This window comes from Mauremys mutica, chromosome 3, assembly GCF_020497125.1.
Source record: "Mauremys mutica isolate MM-2020 ecotype Southern chromosome 3, ASM2049712v1, whole genome shotgun sequence".
Classification (NCBI taxonomy): domain Eukaryota; kingdom Metazoa; phylum Chordata; order Testudines; family Geoemydidae; genus Mauremys; species Mauremys mutica.
In genome coordinates, this window is record NC_059074.1 from 188,067,804 (window position 1) to 188,089,356 (window position 21,553).

The window sequence follows — 21,553 nt, forward strand, 5'->3', positions numbered from 1 at the left end:
CTAGCCACTGGATCCCTAGTTTGTAACAGTGCATGGGATTCTTTTGTCCTAAGTGCAGCACTCTGCACTTGTCCTTGTTGAACCTCATCAGATTTCTTTTGGCCCAATCCTCTAATTTGTCTAGGTATTCTATCCCTACCCTCCAGCGTATCAACCACTCCTCCCAGTTTTAGTATCATTTGCAAACTTGTTGAGGGTGCAATCCATGCCAGCATCCAGATTATTAATGAAGATATTGAACAAAACCGGCCCCAGGACTGACCCTTGGGGCACTCTGCTTGATACCGGCTGCCAACTAGACACGGGGCCATTGATCACTACCCTTTGAGCCTGACGATCTAGCCAGCTTTCTGTCCACCTTATAGTCCATTCATCCAGCCCATGGTTCTTTAACTTGCTGGCAAGAATACTGTGGGAGACCGTATCAAAAGATTTGCTAAAGTCAAGGACTAACACGTCCACTGCTTTCCCCTCATCCACAGAGCGAGCTATCTCGTCATAGAAGGCAATTAGGTTAGTCAGGCATTACTTGCCCTTAGTGAATCCATGCTGACTGTTCCTGATCCCTTCCTCTCCTCTAAGTGCTTCAAAATTGATTCCTTGAGGACCTGCTCCATGATTTTTCCAATTACTGAGATGAGGCTGACTGGCCTGTAGTTCCTGGCATCCTCCGCCTTCCGTTTTTTAAAGATGGGCACTCCATTAGCCTTTTTCTGGTCATCCGGGACCTCCCCCGATAGCCATGATTTTTTAAAGATAATGGCCAATGGCTCTGCAATCACATCTGCTAACTCCTTTAGCACCCTTAGATGGAGGGCATCCGGCCCCATGGACTTGTGCTCGTCCAGCTTTTCTAAATAGTCCTGAACCACTTCTTTCTCCACAGAGGGCTGGTCACCTCCTCCCCATGCTGAGCTGCCCAGTGAAGCAGTCTGGGAGCTGACCTTGTTCGTGAAGACAGGGGCAAAAAAAGCATTGAGTACAGTAGCGTTTTCCACATCCTCTGTCATTAGGTTGCCTCCCCCATTCAGTAAGGGGCCCACACTTTCCCTGACCACCTTCCTGTTGCTAACATACCTGACATAACCATTCTTGTTACTCTTAACATCCCTTGCTAGCTGCAACTCCAAGTGTGATTTGGCCTTCCTGATTTCACTCCTGCATGCCTGAGCAATATTTTTATACTCCTCCCTGGTCATTTGTCCAATCTTCCACTTCTTGTAAGCTTCCTTTTTGTGTTTAAGATCAGCAAGGATTTCACGGTTAAGCCAAGCTGGTTGCCTGCCATATTTACTATTCTTTCTACACACCGGGATGGTTTGTTCCTGCAACCTCAATAAGGATTCTTTAAAATACAGCCAGCTCTCATGGATTCCTTGTCCCCTCATGTTACTCTCCCAGGGGATCCTGCCCATCAGTTCCCTGATGGAGTCAAAGTCTGCTTTTCTGAAGTCCAGGGTCCGTATTCTGCTGCTCTCCTTTCTTCCCTGTGTCAGGATCCTGAACTCGACCATCTCATAGTCACTGCCTCCCAGGTTCCCATCCACTTTTGCTTCCCCTACTAATGCTTCCCTGTTTGTGAGCAGCAGGTCAAGAAGAGCTCTGCCCCTAGTTGATTCATCCAGCACTTGCACAAGGAAATTGTCCCCTACGCTTTCCAAAATTTCCTGGATTGTTACATTGCTATATTGCTCTCCTAGCAGTTATGGGGGTGATTGAACTTCTCCATGAGAACCAGGGCCTGTGATCTAGTAACTTCTGTTAGTTTCCTGATTAAAGCCCCGTCCACCTCATCCCCCCGGTCTGGTGCTCTATAGCAGACTCCCACCACGACATCTTGTTGTTCACACTTCTAAACTTAATCCAGAGACTCTCTCAGGTTTTTCTGAAGTTTCATACCAGAACTCTGAACAATCATACTGCTCTCTTACATACAATGCAACTCCCCCACCTTTTCTGCCCTGCCTGTCCTTCCTGAACAGTTTATAAAGTATTGGTTTCATTAATGGATCATGAGAGAAAAGACCTTAAAATCACATTTAAAGAGATTTTAGAAATTTCAAAGATGTATAGGGTTAAAATGTGGCCCAGTGGCACACCCTTACATCCCTGCATCAGCTACCTGCATTATAGCAGTGGAGGGAAGTGGATAGAATGAGGCAGGAAATGGCCAGAGTCTTGGCTTTGCTTTCCTTCCCTATGCATCTGGCAGCGTACACAGGGATGGGCATAGACCCAGAACAATATAATCTATCCCTTGTCCCAGGGGAACCAGGAGGGCTTCAGCTAATGTAGGGCAGATCATTACTTCACATTCTAGCCCATAATGTGGCAGTTGAGCTCATTGAATGAGTGAAGCACATTTAGGTGATAATGAGAATAATGATTAATAAACATTCCCTTTCGGACTTCTTTCCTAGTTGGATGCCTTGGAATATATGCATGAAAACGAGTATGTTCATGGTGACATTAAAGCAGCAAATCTACTTCTGGGCTACACAAATCCACATGAGGTAAACGCAGTATCTTTTACACTTACTGTGTACTGTTTCCGTAACACTTTCACTGTTGATGTTCATTCTGTCCTATGCAGTTTTTGCATTGAGTCCACGTATTAAAGGAAGAGAACTTATGGTATGGGTACCATCTTATCAAGTGTGAATCATTGAGCTCGATCCTCAGCTCTATTAAGCTTATGCTCAGTGTGGCTAAGGAGAGAAGCAAGGAAAGGCATTGGTAAACCACCTTTTAGGTCCCCTGATCCTGTGGCTGCCAGGGGTCAAAATGACCCATAGAGTAACTTAGAGAAGCCTAATGGTTCTTCTGTATTATGCCATCTGGACTGGTGCAAAGGGACTTCACAAGGGTTAAGGATCTGGCCCATTGTATTCAGTTTCTCAAGATATTCCTGGCTTTCTGGTTTTGTTATAAGCACTGTGGCTGTGTGGCTTTTACTTTACCTCTCTACAATGCAAGAACAGGATAGTGGGTAAGTAAGATGAAGACTACTGTATGCTTTTAGCATACAGCAGATTGTGAAGTGCTTTGAGATCTACTGATGAAAGAGCTAGGTGGTGCTATTACTAAGGCACAAGAGTGGCCATAAAGTGAAAACCCATTTTCAAGAAACATATTGAAATTTTTGAAGTTGTTTTAATTTCATAATGTTTGAAATTGATCCATTTTTGTTTTTCACACTTTTCATTTTTAAATAAAAACAATTTTGGTTATGTCTTATATAACAAAATTGAAAAACTTACCAAAAGAGCTTGGGGAAATTTTTTGACAATGTTGACTGTTTTGGACAAAATTTCATTTTTGAATGAAGGCCATTTTTATGTGAGTTTTTCCCTTGAAAAATTTCAGCCAGCTCTAATGGACAATTTGATTTTCTTCCAACTTCTATGACATTCTCTGTGACAGACAGATGTTGCCAAAGTGTTGTTTCACTTTGTTTGGAGATGTTTACCATTGAACGACTCAAGAACCACTCCAAAAGCTTACTTTATTTCCCAGTTTCCTTTCTGTATTTCAGCATTAAAAAATATTAGGCTCATATGACTGTTTAACATTATTTTTTTCTGCTTTCTTTAAACATATGTCTTAAAAGTTATCATGGTTGTTTGAAACAACTTCTTGTAGACTTCTGTAACAGTCCATTGTCAGTTTATAGTGTTTACCAGACAAATGAGTCTGGCAGACAATTTTGGAGAAACAAGTTAATTGCTACCTAAGCTTATTAACACAACACAGATTGTTTTCCATCTTAGCTTTCCATGTTTTATTACGATTATGCTAAAATGCAGTGATTTTTCATGTTGCAATCACTTTGTGCTGTTGAGTCAGTTTAGTGATTGCAAAAGGTTTTGAGTCGCTTAATAGACTTTGATTAGTTACTTATATGTTAGCCAGTTTGTGATTCGTGCCTCATGCTGCTTGGTATTAATTCTTCACTTTCACGAGTATTAAATTCACTCAAATTGAAAACAAGGTGACTGGGTCAGTGGACAGAGGTTGGCTATATAACTCAGGATGTATGATGTGTATGTTCATTGCTGACTGATCTAGTTGCATTGAATGACTTTTTTTTTTTCCTGTAGAAGCACTCAAATATTTTTCTATAGATAACTTAAAATGTAACTTTCATTTTAGAAAGGTGAGGGAGGGGAGCAACTTACAATACCTGCCTATACTAGATAGGGGTAGAATGGGGATTGAACTTTATTTGTGGATTCCCAGGCAAATGAAGAGGCATCGAGTGCTTGTGATAAAATAAGGAGTTCAAAAAGAATCAAATTTTATGAGTCATGGTGTCTGATCCTCAATTGGTGTACGTTGACTTCAGTGGAACTACTGCAGTAATTTGGTGTAATAATTTACACCAGCCAAGGATCTGACGCACAACATCCCAAAAATCTCTGGGTATGTGTGTAGTGATTGGATCTTATAAACACATTTTAAGATATTTACTATACCTAGCATATGGCAGATGGCCCAGTACCTGTGCTAACCATGGGACTATTGTTCACTAGAATGTAAAGGAAATCTTCCATAGGTAGTTTCCTGTATATCTTAAAAATATTTATACAGTGCTGTTTGCGGTGTGTGGGAAACGGAGAGTAACATCTAGACAGCGTTGTATCTAATATTTTCAAATGAGCAGCTGTACATACACTGCATAACTGAATAATTCTTCACCTGGAATCATCACCAGCGGTCTGATCCTGAAAGCTGTCTGCTTCCTCAACTTGAACTGATGTCAGTAAGAGTTCAGTGCTTGGGGACCTTACAGGATCAGGCCTTGTTTCACACAGTAGTTTATTGCTTCTTGCACTAACAATAGCATCAGTGAGTTCTGGGCCTAATTAAGTCAGCTTTCTAATATGCTGGTGATCCACATTTATTATCCAACTTAACAAAGCAATATATCATGAAATTTTATGTGGCAGCTCCATTGACAAACAAGGAAGACAGTGATATTTCACGTCGCATGTTTTGTAACACCGTTAGTTGTACTGTTTTATTCTTAATTTGATAATCCCACATGAATCTCCCAGCATTGTTCATGTGAAACTTGACTCTAGCTCTTTCGTGCTGAGGATGGAATTTCATCCAACTTTCGCAGTGTATTAAAAGGTAGGTGACGTCATCCCTGTTTTTAAATTGACGGAACTGAAACACAGGGTTAAGTGCTTGACTAATGGCAAGTCAGGAGTAGGCAGTCAGGAATAGAACTCGTATTGACTGACTTCTAGCTCCATGCTCGAAGCATGTGGGAGGCTTTGCTGCCAAATAATTACTGTGTGGGATTTGTTTTTGTTATGGAAGGGGGGGTTAATGTGTCATAATTTTAAGGTTAAAGTATTTTTTAAAAGTCCAGATTAATCTAGTTTTATCAATATCAGTCAAGATGCATTGTCACTTACATGTAAAACAAATTTGTTTAAAAATCACAGGCAGGCCAATAAATACAGTAATGTTAGGAGACATATCAGTTTTAAAAAAGTTTTTCTTATTCCATGTTACATTTCAGAGACATAGACAAATCTAGACTTTCAGAACTATGTATGTACATTTACACCCATTATTTACATTTGTCGTTGAACATGCAATTATTAGGATTTGTGCATGCATATTTGGCATGCATATCTGCTTACACAGTTCCAAAAATGTATCATTTATCTTATGACCGTATTATAGAACCTTTTAAATGTATAACTTTGTACTTAGAAAACCTAGTCTGATTCTTTCTCATTCCCCAAATTCCATTTTGGAAAGTTCTGCTGTTCTGCATTATAGTACTTTTAGTGGGAATCTTTCCTGTTTTTATTTTACAGGGGTCATTACAGTAGATCTTGCATTTCTGAAATGCTTTTCTTCTAAAGCACCCTTGTAAAATACAAACTAGCACTCTGACCAACAGAATTCATAATCCCCTTTTTAAAATGAACAATAAGACAAATAACTTTTAAAATTCATATTCATGTCTCTTAGCTGTTCTAGCAAGGCAGAGAAACAAATAAAGCACAGGTTCTATCACTCTGTGACCTCCAAATGATGTTTAGAGATGGCCAGAAAATCAGAATCCACTGACCCAAGAGCAACTTGCTGCAGACCCATTCAATAGGAGGGAGCAAGGCCATACAATGAGTTAGAGGTCAAAAGAGCAATTCTGTAGTCTGTTTTTCTTAACATGGAGCCCGCATAATGATTGACAGAGCGGGAGTGATGTGCTGGGAGAAGAACTTAGCCCATAGAACCAGGAGAGGCATGCAAGCAGATTTGCAGTTATCAGTCCTATAAATTCAAAGAGAGAACAACCCACTATTTCAGTATTGTGCAGGGTCTAAAGACAATTCACTACATGGCAATAGCTTTTTAGATGGTAATGCAGAGTGAGTATTATTAATATAGACCCCGAATGACAAAACTGAATCAATTAACCTCCTCAAATCCTGGTGCTATTAAAAGAGACAGCTGATTGACTGCCATTAAACAAACGCTTTAAAATCAGAGAGAGATTGATTTAAGTAAAACAAGCCTTGGGAGGGTGTCTGTTTAAAACACTTTACTTTTATCTTTATTTTTATGGATTACGGGGGCAGGCATCCATACATTTCACATCTGCAGCTTTGCCAACTCTCAAGATTGTACTGCAAGTCTCGCAATATTTGTTTTTTTCTTAAAGCCCCATCTGCTGGAATGAGGTTTTTACTTGAAGCAGCAAAGAGTCTTGTGGCACCTTATAGACTAACAGACGTTTGGGAGCATGAGCTTTCGTGGGTGAATACCCACTTCGTCGGATGCATGACTAACACGGCTACCCCTCTGATACGTTTTTACTTGAGAATCTTTGCTTTCATTTAAAAAAAGTTTAGCCTAGGTGGCTGCTGAAGAAACCTTGCAAACATGATCCTTACATATTCTAACACAAGATGGCAAATAAAGAGAACCCCAAACATGCTTTTTAAAATCTCATTATTTTTAAGCCAATCAGGACTTCTGGTTCCTGACTTATGGTTTTTGAATGCTTAGAGTTGGCAATACTCTTCAGAGCCCTCCCTAATAAACTTTTTCTCCAAAATACTTCCCCTCTCTGGTAATGATAGTTTGTGGCTTAAAAGTATTACTAGAACCCTCACGTTACTGTTACAATATTGAAAAGTTAACTGTAGATTGTGTTACAGCCAGTGGTGAGCTGGAGCCAGTTCGTACTGGTTCACAGGAACCGGTGGTTAAATTTAGCAGGCCTTTTAGAACCGGTTGTTCCGGGACAACCGGTTCTATAAGGGCTTTATTTAACAAAAGCTCCAGCAGCTGTCCACTCCGCCCCGGCCCCAGCTCACTTCCCCCTCCTCCCCTGAATGCTCTGCCCCCCTTCTCCTCCCCCTCCTCTGCTTCCCGCAAATCGGATGTTCGCGGGAAGCCTGAAACAAGCAGCAGGCACGCAGGTAAGCTGGGGCGCGGGGGAAGGGGAGGCCCGGCCGAGTGGCTCCCTCCAGCCCAGCTCCTGGTCCTGGCCGAGCGGCTCCCTCTGGCCTGGCACCCCTGGCCGAGTACCCCCAGCTCCGGCCCCGCCTCTCCGGCTCAGCCCCTGTGGCGCCGGTGCTGGTGCTGGTCCCGGCCCCGCGGCTGCAGCTCCGGCCTGGCTCGGGCCCCGCAGCGCCAGTACTGGTGCTGGTCCTGTCCGAGTGGCTCCAGGCAGTGCAGTAAGGGAGCAAGGAGGGGGTGTTGGAAGAGGGCAGGGGAGTTTGGGCGGTTGTGGGGGGGTGGATAGGAGTGGGGCGGGCAGAGGCCAGGGAACGGGGATTGAATGGGGGCAAGGGTCCTGGGGGGGCAGTCAGGAAGGAGCAGGGGTTGGATGGGGTGGTGAGGGGCAGTCAGGGGCAGGGATTCCAGGGACGGTCAGGGGACAGAGAGAAGAGGTGGTTGGATGGGGCAGGGTCCCGGGGGGCCATCAGGAATGAAAGGAGGGGTTGGATGGGGCGGCAGGAGGCAGTCAGGGGACAGGGAAGGGGGGTGGATGGGGCAGGGGTCCCGGCGGGGCATCAAGGAACATGGGAGGTTGGATGGGGCAGGAGTCCCGGGGTGGGGGGCGGCCACGACCCCCTTGTGGGGTGAGGAGGAGGGAACCCCTGTTGTTACTGGTTACGGCCTGCGTTCCCTCGGCAGCCACGGTACAGAAATCTTCTCACATGCTGATTAAGTGCACAGCAATTAACAGAAAAGTTAAAATATTTGGATTTCCAAAGTTAAGTGGTGGTTGATTCTGGGAAAGTTCCCTTTCCTTTCATTTACAGTGAATAAAATCTTTCAGATTTTTGGTATTGGCACGCTATGGTGCAATCTCTGTAGGAGGGGAAGAAAAATCAATCCACTGCTGGATTTTGACTTGGCAGTTAAGATTACTCCTGCTCTTTAGGCAAACACAACAAACTCACACAACAGATGACAGAATAAGGAAATCTCTGTGTCTGCTTCCTTCATCCCATGTGTTACAGGCAAGATACAGTGCACAGACAGGTTAGCTGCAAAAATTTGAGCTTTAACCTTTGAACTTTCACTTGCTTCCCTGATCTGGGGTGACCTGAAGTTGGCATGATTCCTTTCACCAGTCTTCTCAGCACACTGGGGCAAGGCTCTGTGCACTGTCTTGGTCTGTCTTGCTGATTATAGTTTTGATGTCATGGAGTTCAGTTAATTTCAAATGTTAATTGGAATTGATTATGCAGAAGCCAAGAGGAAAGAGATAGGAAATAGAATGGGGATGAAGTGACACACAAGGAAGGGGAGCAGGGAATTTAAACCTCATATCCCAAAAATTGCTTCAGACTCAGCTGATCTTATAGCAATGGCTTGACATTTTTACTGGTCTATCTGTGTCCTGGATGTATCAAAGATTTCCCCCTTGATGAGACCAGGTCATCTCTTAGTGCAGGGACTTCCAGAACATCTAGGATAATGAAGATGCTAATGGTTCTACTGTGCTCCTCTCTGAATGGCCAGAGGAATGGTCAGCCAACACGGCCCTTATCAGTTTGTTCAAGCTAAAGCAGTGTCTGATGCCCAGATAGAGCCATTTCTCTCTGTTTCTTTGTATTCCTAGTTCACTGTTAAGTACACCAGTGACCTCATGAGTACTTGGGGGTCATTACACTCTAATGAAACTCAGTCCAGCTGACACTTGGCTGTTTATATAAAGATTTATACAAGTTGAGATGATGTTTTTGTCTTTTTACCCACTACAGTTCAGAAAGACTCAAAGTTTAGCAAACCATGTATCTTCCCCTCCCCCGTCAAAATTATATGCTGCAACACAACACTTCCCCTGTACTCTTACCACTTCTCAGCCTCGTCCTTTCTGATCTCTTCCAGCTCTCCTTACTCAAGCCTCTTGCTGCCAAGATTACCTTCCTGACCTACTGTTCTGACCGTTTCCCTCCTTCCCATTCTTTGATCTCTCTCTAATGGTTTCTCTTTTCTTAATATTCATCATCCCCTCTGCCCCACTGTTCAAGGCTCTCTGCAGCTCTGTCCCAACCTACATCTCTACCCTTGTGCCTTGTTATACTCCTTTTCCCCCAGCTCCGTTCTGAATTTTCATCTGGGCTTTCTTTTTGACTTCTAACCCACGCCCCCTTAGTATATAATCCCACACCATTCCAGCTACACAAAGCATCCTCACAGGCACTGTACCCAGGTGTTGAAGTAAGGGGCAGAAGTGGGGAGCACAGCTCCTACTGCTAAAAGCAGAGGAAGAGCATCCCCTCTTTTCTTTGGCTTGAGTAGGCCCTTCTGGCCAGCTGCTCCACCCTTCACCTTGGCTGCTGTGAGAGCTCCATCTCCAGTCTCCATGGTTTAACCAGTGACTGTACACCAAGCCTCTTCTATAAAGTAAATAAACTCATGCCCTCATATTGATCGCCTTTCACCTTTGGGACAGCTCCCTTACTAATACAGTACCATGTACGTGTATGGTGCTAATAAATAGTAATTATTCACAGGGCCAAATGGAAAACAAACCAGAAAATCTGGGCACCATCATCAGCTCAATAACCATCACCAGATGTGTGCATCTAAAAATATAATAATACCATGTAGTATTGTAAGCATGTGACTTACTAGCAGGTGTACACTCTGGTGGCTGGGTGTGGTTTGGCAGGCTCTCCTATAGCACCTCCTACTGACAGCCACCCAGGCCCAGTGGCAGTCTGCTTCTTCTTGCAACTCAGCCCTTTGGCCAGGACACACACAGTTCCACTCCTTCAAGGGTAAACCAATAGTCCAACAACTACCAGCCCTTCAACTTAGTCCAAGTCCAGGCTTACTAGTCCATATCCCAGCTATCGGGGGTTTCAGTAGTCCTTACGTCTTGTCAGGAAGTGTTTCCACTCCACCTTCCTTGATGGGTGGTAGGGAAATCCTGGTCCTCCCTCTCCACTGGGTTCTAGTCCAGGGATCCTTTAATAAGCAGTCAAGTGCTGGCTGTGCCAACCCTTTACTGCCTTCCTGGCCCACTTCCTACCTTACACTGTCTTGGGCCTTTCCTACAGCCTCTTCCTGGGCTCAGAAGGTTTCAGCTCCTCCCTCTCCAAGCCTCTGCCCCAGGCTCACTGCAGAGCTTCTTAGCACTTTCTGCCACCCAGGTGGTTACAGGAGTCTGGTTGCTCCTTGCAAGCCCACCTTCCTTCGGGTAGACTCTGTCCGATCAGCAGTTCTACTCTGCTCCCTGGCTCCAGCCAGAGTTCTCTCACTGAGTGAAAGCCAGTGAGCTGCTCTCCTTCCTGGTCAGCTCCCAGCTGGCCCAGGTTTAGCCCTTTTAACTCTTCCCTCCAGGCTTGACCCCTTTATTAGGTGTAGCAGGGCAAGGCCATTCTAGCCCAGAGTGGGGTTGGTACACCCCATCACAAGTCTAAAAGAGAGCGCTGTGGAATATCCTGAATAAGTGGTCTAGGGTAGCATACGTCTCCTGTTTAGTTTGTTGTTTAACATCTGTTTAAAGGACTTATATTTAAGCACTATGATCAAGTGTTCATGGATACAAATGAGCACCTATGTCTGTTGGGTACATAACTGGCCTTATCTGTGCATGCATATCTGGTATTTGCGTGTGTGATAGGCACACTTATGCATGAAATTAAGTGTGCCAGACTTGGAAAATCTGGCCCATAATCCATAACAGGCATTGCTAAGAACTGCTGGGTCCAGTGCATAATTACATGAAAAACAAAACAAAAACTAAACCAAACCAACCAAGTTCAACCCCTTGCCAAGCAAGCAGATTGGCTGTCTAGGGACAACTTCTGAGCTTTCCATGGTATTTCTTCAGTCTGACATACTGTCCTACATATTCTCTTGTTCTCGTTTCCTATGGCTTGTTCCTGGTTTTCTTTGTTTCTTGCAATGTAAAGCAGTGAACAGATGTAAATTGTTATTTTATGACATGGTGAGTATGGGCTAATGTTGTACTTAACTTTTGTATTTATTTTACTTTCTTTGTTACAGTCAGTGGCTTTTTCTCCCCTTCCTATAATGAAAAGCATTTAATTAAAAACCCCAATAATGTAGTGAGTTAAAAGGACACCCTGATCTGCAATATCAAAAGCTGAAAACCAGGTTGGAAGAGGAGTTATTTAGCATGGGGAAAGGGGTGTAATTGCAACTAATGAGATGAAATTAAGAAAAGGATCATTTAGACTCGTTGAAGTTGGTGATGAAGCTTCCAGGGTGGAATCCTGTCTCCATTGCAATCAAAGGGAGTTTTGCTGTTTGAGTTCACTGGTATGGGCTCAATCCAATCTTTATGGAGAAACCTGCTGGAAATGGCGCTTCCTGATTATCACTACAAAAGTGTTTTTTCTCCTGCTGATAATAGCCCACCTTAATTGATTAATCTCATTATAGTTAGTATGGCAACACCCATTTTTTCATGTCCTCTGTGTATATATCTCTTCCTACTGTATTTTCCACTGCATACATCTGATGAATTGGGTTTTAGCCTATGAAAGCTTATGCTCAAATAAATTTGGAGGGTTCCAGAGCCTTGGCTGCAGCCTAAGCCTGATCCTGTGCACCACAGTTTTACAGCCCTGCATCCTGAGCCCTGAAGCCAGAGTCAGCGGACACCAGCCATCCATGTGTTTAATTGCAATGTACACGTATCCTGTGGTTCCAGCAGGGCAGGAAGTGTGGAGATGTCTTGATGTCCTTCACTCACACTGCTCTATTGTTTCTCTAACATGCCAAAAACCAGTTAAATTTAATATAAAAGTTGGCCATGCTTTTTAGGGTCTGGTTCAGTTTGGTGTCATTTTATCTATCCCTGCCAAAGACTTACAGTCAGGCAAAATCCAAATGCTGCTACTTAACCAAGGAAGAACAGACCTTACAGCATCTTTCCACCACAGCCCACACCATATGTGGAAGGCTCCCCTCCACATCACTAAGCTTGACGATATGGTAGTTTAAATCAGTTCTCTGCCACTCTGACTCAGTGCATTATTGACTTCAGGTTCAATTAGGGCGGGTACCAGAGCATCTAGAATACACTGGTGAACACGGGAGAAAATCATTGGGTCAACCCAGCAAAGCTTGTGCCTTGTCCCAGATTTCCTAATAGCGCCTACAGTCTTTAATCTTGTATCACAGTTTGTACAGTCCGTCAGGTGAAAAACATAATCAGTCATCTTAAACACCTCACCCTGCAGGAAGAGAGTGCTGCATCCCAGCTTACACGCTCCAAATAAGCACAGATCCTGCAGTAGAAACCGTAAAACCATGATGCCAACAACCCAAAATGTGAAGCTGCCTGGAGCACAAACAGGAATCAGTCATTTAACAGTATGTGTTACAAAACAGTGGTGGTGTTTTTTTCCTGGGAAGGAGTGAAACCCACCAACAGCGATATAATTAAATTAAAAGCACAGAAAACTCTTGTTATCAGATAAACTTTTTCCCATTAAAACTAAAGGGAAAACAAAAGTTATTAAAGATTATAGTAAGAAAACTAGTTTCTTATATTCTTACATTATAATACCTATTTAGAGAGTCTGTGCATTGACTTCAGTGGGTTTTGGATCTGGCCTGTACTACCTTTCTTCTGTGAACTTGCAGCATATTACATGGTAAGAAGCACTATGAATATTTACACAACATGATTTAGGTTGACCAGTTCTAGTAATAAGTGAAGGGCAAAGGTCAGGCAAGCATGCAAAAATGATGTACCACAAAACCAACCTTAGTCTAAGGTATATAAGTGATAGAATAGACATTTTCTGCAGTTTTACCTGCATTGAACAGATGGGGAAACTGAGGCACAGTGAGGTCAAATTACTTGCTGAGGGTGACACTGACTAGCAGAGTTGAGAACAGAACACAGTTCTCCTGACTTTCTGCTGATCTAACTATTAAACAATACTGCTTATAGAGAGTGCTTTAAAATGTGAGGCTTGCTGCAGTACTTCTGTCTTCAGTCTGCTCTATTATTAATATTCATTCACATGGATAAGCGTTCAGAACATTTTTTTAAAAGTACATGTCAGGTATAGTATTCAACCTCTTGGGGGTATGTGCTCTCTTTGGGTACTTGGGTGCATATGGCCACAAATCTTAAAGAATGTGCTAGCCTTGTATTTGAAGATAAATGTATCATGATAAATGAACTCTTCCTGGAATTCACAGTGGGGGCCAAAATCTGTCCTTTGGTATAACCAATGCAACTCTGTTGAACCCCATTGAGTCTGCCCCAGTGTAACTCTGAATACAGTTTGATTCTCTGCTTGAAAAACTTTTTAAAAAATTTTCAACATAAATGTTTCAACATAACGGAGGAACATTTTTTTCTGATTGCTTTCTGTCTTTTTCTTAAATTTTCTATGTTCTGTTAACAAAAACTGTTTCCAGTACTGAGTTACCAGCTGTGATGATGATAATGATGTAGCTACTACCGGTCTAATGACTGGCAATACCATGGGTAAGTTCTATATGCAAACTGGGATTTTGTGTTTTAGAGAAACTAGGTGACTTTCACTCTTTTTCTACACTTTTATAGTCCTCGCCATTATGAACTTGTATAATAAATCTTAATTGTTGAAAGATTTGATCCAGTGTGTGTGTTTTTAGGAAGGAGAGGAAGGGGTCCCATAAGCTGCATGAGGACATGGTTTATGATGTTTAGATCCCCACCTGGAGAGAAGAGCGCTTAAGAACAAAATAAAAAGATGGAAATTCTATTCGACTCTGAAATAAGAGAAGAGCATGGTAGAAGGAGGATTTAAATGGGGGAGGGCAGCTGTTACAGCACCCAGTTGTACATATTTTATCCTGAGACACCATTTGGTTTAATAAAATGTAGATCTAAGACTGTCCTTAACCTATCAGTTTCTTAAGACTTAATTATAAAGGTTATACTTTCAAAGGACAAAAGCATTATTCATTTGTCTGTTCATGTCTTCCAGGTTTATCTTGCAGATTATGGACTTTCCTACAGATATTGTCCCAATGGGAACCACAAACAGTATAAGGAAAATCCTAAAAAGGGCCATAATGGGACAATAGAGTTTACCAGCGTAGATGCCCACAAGGGAGTAGGTAGGTTTCTTCTTTTATTTCAGAAGTGTGATTACAGAATAAGTAATCAGGCTATGTGAACTGGTGTACGTTACGGAGCAGTGGTGGGTATTGGTGATGGTTGATCAGAAGAAGTTCTTATGTGGTGACCTGTCACACCAGGAAATGTTGCTTCAGGTGCAAGGGAAAGGGGAATGTGTTGACGCTTAAAGAATAATGGGTGCGGTGGGCTGGAAGATGGAGGAAGACGTTACAAAAGAAACTTGCCTTTAAACTTGGTCGTTGGTTTATATTGATAATACTATCGTGCAGTGGTTTGTTTTGTTAATGCTCTAGAACAGCGGTTCTAAAACTGGGGTCTCAATCCCATTTTAAGGGTTGGCGTTAAACTTGCTGGGGCCTGGGGCTGAAGCCGTAGTCTGAGCCCCACTGCCCAGGGCCAAGGGCCAAAGTCCAAGGACTTCAGGTTACAGGCCCCCCACCTGGGGCTGAATCCCTTGGGCTTCAGCTTTGATGCTCCCCTCCCCCCGCCTGGTGTGGCAGGGCTCGGGCTTCGGCTTTGTAGTAGTAATTTTTGTTGTCAGAACTGGGTCGCAGTGCAATGAAGTTTGAGAATCCCTGCACTAGAACATAGAGGTGGGGGAGATGTTTGGCAGTTTCACATTACCTAAGAAGAATTTTGGTGGCCTGATAAATATGCCTTTATGCAGATCTACACCTGTTTTTCAGTCTGTGTGTCAGACCATTTCAAGACATCCTCCTACAGAGAGAGAATCCTTTTTTAAAGCTACAAAGTGTTAACTTTTTGAAATCTTTTCCAGTAGCCTTTCATATATCTTACTTATTTAAACTCAATTTGATGGTATTGGAAACACATTTGCAGGTAAATTACATACATAGTCCTTTTATTGGATATTGATTGTACTGCCTTGCATTCCAAGGCAGACTTAATTCAACAATTCCCTAATTAGTTAAAGTCATAACCTATGTCTTGTATTCATTTACCATTAATTAAACTGTAGCTGTTTATTACACTGCAGTCCAAATTCAATAGCAGACCCACAGAGCCATGGAAAAAGGGAGTGGGAGGTCAATATTGAAAATATATGTTGCAAAGTCCCACTGATGGCTGCATTGTTCACAATCAATATGGTCAATGCAACACAACTTTCTTAGTTGCTATGTCAGCAAGACAAAAAGTCAATTCTAATGTTATGCTAGTGAAAAATAGTGATTATTGAAAAACTTTGACTCTTGCTGCAAAACAATATTTTTGTGAAGTATTTCCACCCCCTCAAATGTTCTAAACCTGAAAGAATGGACTGGCTTTCTGTTGCTAGCTATGCTAGGACCACAGTGTCACAAATGATAACTGTAGAAATTTGTGCTTGTTAATAGCTGCTGAACTGTTACCTTAAACTAATACTTTCTAATGAGTTTTAGTTGGCACAAACAACTGTATATTATTGCTTTTTCTATTAAAAGGACCATTGACCATGTAATGTAGAGGGTCTTGATAATTTGCCAGCGCTGTTAAAACCTGCAGTCGTTTAACGCTGGTCATTAGGAAAAATGAAATAAGACTGTCAAGTATATGCTGCTCAGACAATTGCACAGCTTCACCTGCTGATAACATTCTGTGGTGAAGAGGGCATCTGCTCCAGTCCCTTCCCGACCCACCCAGCACAGAAAGATCTTACTCTGTTACTTCCATAGACAGTGTGAGCTGTGTGACTAGAGGCATGAGCACCACTCTGAAAACTGTCCCTTGGAGATCTGTCTGAATGTTGTTGAAGGGAGAAACTGGAGGTTGGGGCAGTTGGGCAAGGGCAGTTGGGACTGAGCACCTGGGCAGACATAGCAGTTGGTTTAGTTTTCTGGCGAACAGGAGGCAGTTGAGAGTCTTGGTACTAGGGAGGGGATGCATCTTTTATTTCCCTCCACCTTTTGAACAGGGCGGTCATAGTTGGGTGTAGGTGAGTGAATTCTTCGTTCCTCACCCCAGCAAAATCAGTGGTCAGATCATCCCTTTCTGTGGTAAAATCAAAAGCCACGGTGGTGATAGGGAGGGCTGTGGAAAAGGAACTCTCCACAAAGATCCCTTTGCTGCTGTTTCGTCTCATTGTCGTTTGTGAGGGGCAGGGTTTGCCCCGAGAGAAAAGTCTACAGGGCCTGACACCAGACAGTATAAGGATAGGGAGCCAGACCCTGAGCTGCTATTAAAAAATGAAGATTTACACCAGTTGAGAATTCACTTGCGGCAGCTAGTTGTGAAGGATTTGGACTTTTCCACTTCCAACTGCATGTTCTAAGAAAAGACCCTTATGGCAACTTCCATCTCTTGTAGAACCCGCAGAGCACATGCTGCAGGTCTGGGTTCCACGTGGGGAAGGGAGCAGAGTCCAGGCAACATGAGAGAGCAATCTCCTCTCCAACCCTATGCATTTCCCATGGGACTGTGTTATCGTTTCCAAGGGGGTTGTGAAGGCACCCGCTGCTAAGGGGAGTCTCTAATGTGATTGCATCAATGGATCTGGGCAGCCATTGAGCTGGGGGAGGGGGAGTGTGCCAGGTCAGTGTGAACAATCCTGGCCTCCCCTGAGGAGCTGGCCTATTGTCATTATAGCTGACGGTGAGATAAGGCTCTCTCTCTATATATACACACACGTATTACATTAAAAATAAAACAACAACCAAAAAGCCCACGTTAAAAACATTAAGGTTTCAAAATCAAACACTTGAAAGATAGGAACTGCCAGCTTTATGGTGGTCTGTGCAACCTTAATTCGGCTCTCTTGTGCATTTGTGTCATGACAGTCTTTAATTACATGATCAAATACTATTTTTTTTCCACACAACCCCAAGCCTCATTCAGTGCATAGGATGGATGGTGCTCACTGAATGGGCAGCTGTGTAATATTTCTTTTTATCTTCATTGTTCAGTGTGTGCTTCCATGCCATATATACTGCACACTTTTCAAACCCTGCTCTGAATACAGAAGTATTACACTCCTTAGAATGAGTGATTCACAAACATTAAAGAAATGAAAGTATTATCCTGTTTTAAAATCAGAAGCTGAAGCAGAGAGAGATTAAGGCCAGAATTTGCAGATGTCCATGGATTTTGGGTGCCCAACTTGAGACAACGGGAGCTTGATTTTTTTCAGGGAGTTTAGCATTCCGTAACATTTTATAACACATTCTGTGCACAGCTTTCATTGACTTGAGCTGCAGTTGTCAGCATGTCTGCAAATCTGATCCCCAGTGTCTCAAATAGGGCACCTGGAAAATGAGTAACACAAAATTAGTGGCCCCTGTGAAAAGCTTAGTTTAAGTGGCTTGCCCAGAATCATAAGAAGTACATGGCAAAGGCAGAGATGGAATCCTGTTATCTATGCTGGCATTCAACTATCTTAAGCATGACACCATCCTTACTCTTCCTGCAGTCCTCTATCCCATTTGCAACAAAACTTCCAGCTTCAGAAACAAATGGGGCATAGGGCCTACAGACAACATCCTCATTCATTCATTCCTGGAGCACACACTGTCCAGTGCAGGGAATGAGGCAGGGCTCTTGTGGAAAAAGCAATATGGTGAGTATCATAGAATATCAAGGTTGGAAGGGACCTCAGGAGGTCATCTAGTCTAACCCCCTGCACAAAGCAGGACTAATCCCCAGACAGATTTTTACCCCAGTTCTCTAAATGGCCCCCCTCAAGGATTGAACTTGCAACCCTAGGTTTACCAAGCTAATACTCAAACCACTGAGCTATCCCTCCCCCCAGACTATCACAATGGGTATGCACAGGCAACCACGATTCTGGCTTTTCTTAACTTTTGAGTGCTTGATGTGCAGCCTTAATGATGTTCTTTGAACATAGTTGATTTAAAAAAAAATTATTTATATGTATATATGATTTTTTCCAAAGGGCTTTTCTGACTATATGTACCATACTGAAGTATTTTAAATGCCAAATATTTCAACAACAAAAATATTTATCAAGGGTTTTTTATGTGCTTGTTTTCAAAAGGCCTGAGGGGTAGAACTTGTTATATTGAGTTAGACAGATGGAAACCTTCAAACTTCCACTTATTCTTATTTATGAATTAGCTATACAAAAGTGTGCAGTGGTTTGATTGAGATGTCTGGCGTAGACTTCCAAAAAATATGAATTTGTGGCTTTTGAAAGTGCCTCTTGACAGTCCTTGAAACTGATTGCCCCTTTCCACAAAGCAAGTACCACACAGTTTCATTGCAAGCTTCCCAGTAACTTAAATGAACATTGCTATCACAGGTCGGATAGAGAGAGCAATCCAGCCTCATGCACATTCATTCCCTGTACTCTTTGCTAAGCTTCCTAGTTATGGTGGCTGTTGTGGTGATATTCACTGGGAATCACACTGAGATCCTGGACATTATTTAGCTTTGGACACCAAACAACCATTCCATGGTATCAGTTTCCATTACTAGTCTGCATTTTTGTGACGGTCTTTTTGCCCTCCCCACCAATCTCATTCAGTATGGAACATGAATTGCTCTGTGCTTAATTTTCATTTGAGCTTCTGGGCTAGTTTCTAAACTAACTTGACAAACTTTGGTCCTCTTGGCTACTTGTTTGCTCTGGTGTTGTAAGAAAGAGAGGTTATAGGATAGCTTTTTTTAATTGGAGATTATTCCCCAAATTAAATCCCCTATCGTTTTTCAAAGGCACGGTCTACAAGACTGCAGTATTTCTTAGTTCTTGCATAGAATTTTAGTGAACCATATTGAACATAGTCGTGCATTCATTTTGAAAGTCCGTGCTGTATAAATAGTATTACATTTTTGTTACTTGATAATTAAAGTGAATTATATTTGCATCAAATGTATGTTTTAAAAATTTGTTACATAGTTAGAATTGTTAAAAAGTAACATTTGGATCAATGCATCATATGGATTTTTGTAGATTTTCTACTCACTGAGGCATGCAGTCAATACCTAATTTCTCTGGAGATATACTGCGCTTAACATATCGAGCTTTTTTTAAATACTCCAGACCCGTGCATTGAGTGTGTAAGACCAGTTTTAATTTGCTATCATAGATGAACAGAAGAGTATGAACTGTCTAAGTTAAATTCCCTCCAATGTATATTTGTGTGTGCAGTGAATTTCAGGATCATTCTCCTGTTTGTTTTCCTTTTCCAAGCCAACACTTTACATAATTAATATTAATTACTTTCCCTTTTTGTTTCAGTGGCAGAGTGACACCTCTAAATATATTATTAGTTTAACAAAGCTTTTCTTTAACGTATCTTCACTCAAGCACCTAGATTGATTAAAAACATATGAAATAGGAAGGATGTTGCAGACAGAGATGATGTTGTGCTAGGTTCAGGGTACCCAGAGCCTACAGCAAAAGGTGGTGCCTGTCCCCAATTATACCCAGTTGTCAAATTTTTGCAGTTTCTCAGTGCTTTTTACTTCTGGATTCTTATATGGCATCACTGCCAAGTGTCTTGTGTAGTCTGTCTCTGGTATGGCAGCTGCAACTATCTCTAATGTGGGCCTTGCCAGAGTTACCCATGCCATTGTATCCTCCAGATTGGGTTAATGCAATTCATCCTGCTTCAAGTCAGTTAGCATGTGTGCTCCCTAAGTTAGCATATTAGGGAGCTGGCACTGTGTTGTTCTTAGTGAATGGCCCTTGGGGCTACTTGCTTTCTCCACTGGTCTGACAGAGACCGTGTCTTTGAACCTGTAGGGAGTAGTGCAATAGTCATCTCAGGCTTTTTGCTTGAGGAAGTTGACTCTGTATAGGAATTTAGTTTATTTGAGGTCTGTGCATGGCTGGTTAGTGGTGAGCATTATTTTTATTAATGCTGGTCAATGAATTGTAGTAATTTGTGTGTGTTCCTAGGGATTACATAATGGGTGCATTCTAAACCTAAAAATACAGTAAATAAAAACATACTCTTCAGGGGTTTTGTCAAGTTTATAGAAGAATTAGATCCTCTACTAGTTTGGAGAATCAAAAGATAAAACCTGTTTCATTGAAAGTGTTAAGGTAACAATACATGGCAACAAGTTATCAGCATGCAGTGTTTACCCTGCCACAAGCCAAATAACATGCTGTTAATTATTTCTACTTTTAGACATACCGGATTGTACAGCACTCCATACGCAACACATGTGGGGTCAAGTTCCCGCCCACGGCCCCCTGCGCAAAATTCTGCTTGGCCTGCTGGGCTGGGGGAGGAGAGGGGGAGGCTCCCTTCTCCCCCTGCACTTGCCCCCCGGCATGCTCAGTCTCTGTCCCCGGCAGCCGGGCCCAGGCAGGGAGTGGAAGGGGCAGGGCCACCCCGGGTCTCTGCTCTGTGCAGTGTGGCAGCTGCCTGTGAGAGCCCAGCTGGGGAGATGCCAGCGGCTCGCCCCCTCTGCTCCCCACCTGGGCCCGGCTGCTGCGGATAGGGGCCAAGCGAGCCAGAGGCCCCTCTACCCCCCCAGCATGTTTCCAGTTTACTCAGCCCCTGTCCCTGGCAGTTGGGCCCAGAAGGGGAGCGGAGGGGTGAGTTGCTGCCATCTCCCCAGCCGAGCTCTCAGGCAGCCGCTGCGCTGCACAGAACAGTGACCCGGAGCAGCCTGCTTCAGCCAGCATGAGAAGCGGCTCCCTCTCGCTCCCCAGCTGCCAGGGTGAGTGGCCGAACGTGCGGGGGGAAGGGGCCCAGTGGAGAAGAACAGGAGGCCCCCGCCCCCAGGCAACTGTGGTGAGGCAGGGAAAGCACAGGCGGGGTGCAGGGTGGGGGGTGCTGGGGAAGGTGCTGAGAGCAGGTTCCCTGGCATCTGCTTAGCCGAAGATAGGGGCATTGCCTGTGCCTCCTCTACTGAGGTGTCCGCAAACTCCAGGGAGACACTGGTGCTGTGAGTCTCCCTAGGCTAGGGCTGGCCTCAGCTGGGCCCAGAGACACGTGCTCCCCACTCCTCTGGCCCAGGAGCTGGCAGGATTAG

General features: G+C 43.3%; 1 protein-coding gene across 4 annotated transcripts in view; it reads left to right on the forward strand.

The window, feature by feature from the left end:
• Nucleotides 1-21,553, forward strand: part of VRK2 (VRK serine/threonine kinase 2) — a 75,540-nt gene that overhangs the window by 21,330 nt on the left and 32,657 nt on the right. For all 4 annotated transcript variants that reach the window (XM_045009461.1, XM_045009462.1, XM_045009463.1 and 1 more), the window contains 2 exons: nt 2,421-2,513; nt 14,457-14,589. In XM_045009461.1, the coding sequence (XP_044865396.1) occupies nt 2,421-2,513; nt 14,457-14,589 (226 nt within the window). The remainder of the gene's footprint in view (nt 1-2,420; nt 2,514-14,456; nt 14,590-21,553) is intronic.